This window comes from Pholcus phalangioides, unplaced genomic scaffold (assembly GCF_987345545.1).
Source record: "Pholcus phalangioides strain wild (caught in Gottingen) unplaced genomic scaffold, Ppha-v1.0 ptg000015l_1, whole genome shotgun sequence".
Taxonomy (NCBI): Eukaryota; Metazoa; Arthropoda; class Arachnida; order Araneae; family Pholcidae; genus Pholcus; species Pholcus phalangioides.
Window position 1 is genome coordinate 99,451,995 of NW_028301608.1, and position 4,481 is coordinate 99,456,475.

At 35.9% G+C, this 4,481-nt stretch overlaps 1 protein-coding gene across 1 annotated transcript; it reads left to right on the top strand.

The window, feature by feature from the left end:
- The first annotated feature begins 423 nt into the window (after positions 1-423).
- Positions 424-4,203, top strand: LOC149077176 (uncharacterized). Its single transcript, XM_089244911.1, has one exon. The coding sequence runs from the start codon at positions 685-687 to the stop codon at positions 1,933-1,935; it is 1,251 nt and encodes a 416-aa protein (XP_089101037.1). The 5' UTR covers positions 424-684; the 3' UTR covers positions 1,936-4,203.
- Positions 4,204-4,481: the final 278 nt, after the last annotated feature.

The window sequence follows — 4,481 nt, forward strand, 5'->3', positions numbered from 1 at the left end:
AGCAGAAGTTTTTAGGCCCTGACAAAGCGTTGAAGGTTCTTCAACTTTGGGCCCTGACAGCAAAAAACGACCTTTGTAATAGAGTCATAAAAAGTGAAACTAATCATAAAGTTTAGAATGAATTTTAGTTGAAAATTCATATCGCAAAACACTATATATAAAAAATAATGTTTTGAATCAATTTTTTATTCTTTCATTTTATTCAGAATTTTATTTTATATCTTTGAACAAAAATATTGCTATCCAAAATCTATAAAACAATTTTGTATTGGCTAAATTATTTCTAGGCGTGCTTGTGGGATGAGATGTCAGAAACAGCTTTCAAAACAACAGCCAATCACGAATCAATTTGCATTTTTGAACAGTCAGCTGTGATCAGAGGCGGTGCATTATTGGCCGGAATCCTCAGGATGGCTTCAGTGTTAGAAAGTGAATGCACGCATTTGTAAATCTGTCCTTTGGTGTTTATGAAACTAGTGTTTGTGTTTTCGTTAATGGAAACTGGTGAAGTAACATCGGGAAGGTTTTGTTTCGTGGATTAGTGTTTCATGATTTAAATTATAAACTATGTAAAAAAACATTTTGAAAAACCCAAAGAGTTTATTTTAACGAAACTATTTGATTTTGTTTGTAAGTTGTCCATAGAAAGAGGCGTGTTTTGTGTGTGTGTGCGGCTCCGAGAAAATGGATGATAAAAACCAATTTGTTGGTGAGGATGGTGAGCGTTACGAAATACTAACCAGAGAAACTTTACATACTCTACTGCGTGAAAAAATAGAAGATTGCATGAACACGATGAAAGATCCGATAGCCAAGATAGAGAATTCAATGAGAGGATTGGAGTCTCAGCTGGATGAAGCCTCCAAGAGAACCAGCTCGCTGGGTGCAGCCACCGATTCCATCATCGCGAAACACGAGAAGTTCCTTCACACCCGCATGTCGCAAGTGAGTGTTGGAGTCCAAGTTGATATTCAGCGTGACATCCCTGGGGCCTCTCCAGCTGTGGTTTCAATGTCTCACACGTCCGTGCCACAGCAGGAGGATTTAGCTCGATTTTCACCTATAGCTGGACCTTCCCGAAGTTCTAGTGATTTTGGGATTGATCCATTCCTGGGTACTGCAAATGTATCAGCTGTGGGACATGATTTGGCTTTAAGAGATTCGATTCCGAAGTTGGTGAAGGTGTCCAGATTGCCGGCGAATGTTGGACGTGTGGTCTCTAACACAGATGGTAGGAAGAGATATGCAGCACCAATTCAGATGCCTGGAAGCTCGGATGCTGTACCAGGTCCTTCCACGTCTCAAATTGATGATTCCGCAATATTTTATGTTACCCCGTCCCAGCTGAGTGAATTTTCTTTCTGCTCACCAGCATCACAACCTAATGTCTCTGATGTGGTTGCCTCGGATGTTTCAGAAAATCAAGCTCCTCCGAATGTTGGTGTTCGATTGGGAACTGTTTCACATTTAGCTGCAACTGTAGTGTCACAAAATCTTGGAAGAAGTACAGTTGTATCTACGGTTCCAACAAGAAACATGAGGTATCCTCCGCGTTTACCTTCGCAACCCATGCCACCTCTGGAGAGTTGCAACCTTGTTGAAGAGCCACCGCCACAACCAGTCTTGAAGATCGAAAGATGCAATGAAGGCATTATTTTGGCATGGAATTTGACACTGACTGCCAGCCATGCGCCAATGAGGTCCTACCAATTGTATGTATGCCAAATGTCAAACAACATTCCTTTTCCAGTATGGAGGAAACTCAGTGAGTTCAAAGCCTTGCCCTTGCCGATGGCCTGCACACTCACACACTTTGCTGGAGGAGGATGCTATCACTTTGCAGTTCGTGCCACAGACGTGTATAAGCGCGTTGGTTGTTTCAGTGACATCGCCTCCATCAACATGAAGTCTTTGTCGTATAATATAGGCCTGTAAAGTTTGTGTGTTATTATAACTCACAACTCTAAATCAAAACCAGCTTTATATGTGCTCTGTGTACCATTAGGATATGATTAAATATGTGGTAATTTAGTCATTAACCACTGTTTAACCATATCTCTTGGACAGTTCCTTCGAAATTATTTCCAAACCAAGGAAACATAGTTATGTATATTGAATATTATTATGAGTATATTCTATTATAATTTTTCCTTGCATTATGAAATTTGAATGTTTTTGTTCAATTTTATGCAATACATTTTTCACTGTTGATGTATAACATGTAATGGTGCAGTGCAACAAAATTTTCGTTGATTTTTCAAGAATCTTGCTAGTGCGATTTACTTAGAATTGAATTGTTATCTTTGATATTTTAATCCACATAATATTCATTTGTATACATTTAATGCAAAGGACCAAAAATGTATAGTTTTATATGTATGTGCCAATGCCAAATTGTGCCTTGGAAATTGTTGAATTTGACGAGAATGTTTCAAATTTTTTATAACAGTTGTGATTTACATTGTCTGGTTGTAATTCAGGAGAAAGTGGTTATTGATTCAATTGTTTTTATATGTGGGACGTTTTGAAAATAAGTTGTATCTTTTTTTTTCTAGAAGCAAGCTTTATCACAGAGATGCCTAATGTCAAAACATAATGTTATGTTTTAGTTAGTTTTTTTCTCATGATCACCACCAATGTCAATGCATTTGTCAAATTGTGCAATCAGTTGGAGGAAACATTCTTTGTAAAACTTTACCCCTGCATTTTGGTGAAATTCTTGACAGCCGGTTGGACCTTTTTATCGCTTCTGGAATAATGTCCTGGCAGTGCTAACAATTTGATGGAACATAGCCATCATCGCAATAGTTGCTCTAAATGGCTTTGGATATTTGTTACGCAGTCTCTGCTTGTAGTAATGCCCACACACTTCTCCGCTGTTTATCTCACTTCTCTGGAACACTGCACATGCCCTCCCCTGTTCTTATTTTTGATCCTCTCGTCATGCTGTCTGGGCAGCCTGGAAATGTGTAAAAATGTGTGGATCTATTCCTTGCTTTTTACCCATTGTGATGATTCCCACTTTTTCATTAACTCTGTGTGACACTTTCATAACGTCCCTCATATATATATATGGTGTTATTGCAAGGCATATATCTTTTATATTCATTGTATTTTAAATGGATATGTTACTGAAATACTTAGATTTTTGATAAGTAATGTTGAAATACCATGCTTTATATATATATATAGTCTATTTTACTAAAATCTATTGTGTTAATTGCTGGCAATGTCTTGATACAAGTTTTGTGTGTTTACAATTTTAAACCATTCCATCATGGGTGTGTGTGTAACACCTACATTTTATTGTATTCTCGTGAACTATTTTGTGATCTTAATCATATCATATATTTCTTTTTCAAAGATTATACCCTGGCCCCACACGTTTTAGCATGCCTGCCTATATAGGCCTAGTTTTAAAAGTAAGTTTTATCCACGTGTCTCCAGACCAAAGCCTTGTTGGCCTATTCCATTTAAGAAGAATGTGATGTAGTTCTAACTGTGTGTGCAGAATCTCTAATCCACCTGTGATTAAATTTATGTTGTGAAACTTTATGCATGGATCACGATTTATTATAGGCCAGAGTTCCCCGATCTTTTTGCTTTGCCTTCAGATTTTTCCCCCCTCAAGCCAACCCATAGCTTCTACTGCCCCCTTGGATCATTCCATTGCCCAGTTTGGGAAACAGTAACCTAGACCCCGACTGATAAATACAATAATTTTTTAATTCCTTTTTTTTTTTTAAATCAAATGTGTTGATGCATATTTTGATGAATTACTGTGTTTTGGAATTTTTTTGAAATCTGCTTTTATATATTATGCCTGTATTGTACCATGTATTTTAAGCAGGAATCCATTTTACTATGTAGCTTCGCGTTGAGTTGATTCAAAAGTTTTAGTTTGCGTATGCTATTGCAAATGTTTAATTCATGGACAGAATAAGCGCATGTAGACCAATGCTTCATTTGTGGATTATTCATTAAGTTTCTTAATTGTGATGAAAGTTTTTTTCCCTACATGTAATAATCAAGATCTTGGTTATGGAAGTTCTTAATTGTTTCTTTATTTTTTTGCTTATGTTTTTTTTTTGCGATTTGAGGCGAAAGGTATAAGGATGTATGTGCTTATTGCTTTTGACCATTTTGTAGCAAGTGCTGATGTTAATTTTTTTTTATTAGTAATGATTAAAGTTTTCTCTTGAAGTTTTGTTTTCAAGCCTTTTTTCATTTCAGGATTATCAATGAAGAAGATTAAAAAGAAATACATCACTAAAGAAAAAAAGAATTTAAAGCATTGTTTTCTACATACTATCCTCGAAACAAACTACATCAGTTGCATATTACTTCTTAAAATTATGACTATATATATATATATATTTTTTTAGCACAATTGTTGCATTCGTTTGAATTTAAATATAGCAGAGTAATGTGATTTACTTGTTACCAGTATAAGTTTTAATTTTGCTAATTATAGTTTCTTT

What these genes read in the sequence shown, in the direction of transcription:
- LOC149077176 (XM_089244911.1), top strand. Translation starts at nt 685, where the DNA reads ATGGATGATAAAAACCAATTTGTTGGTGAGGATGGTGAGCGTTACGAA.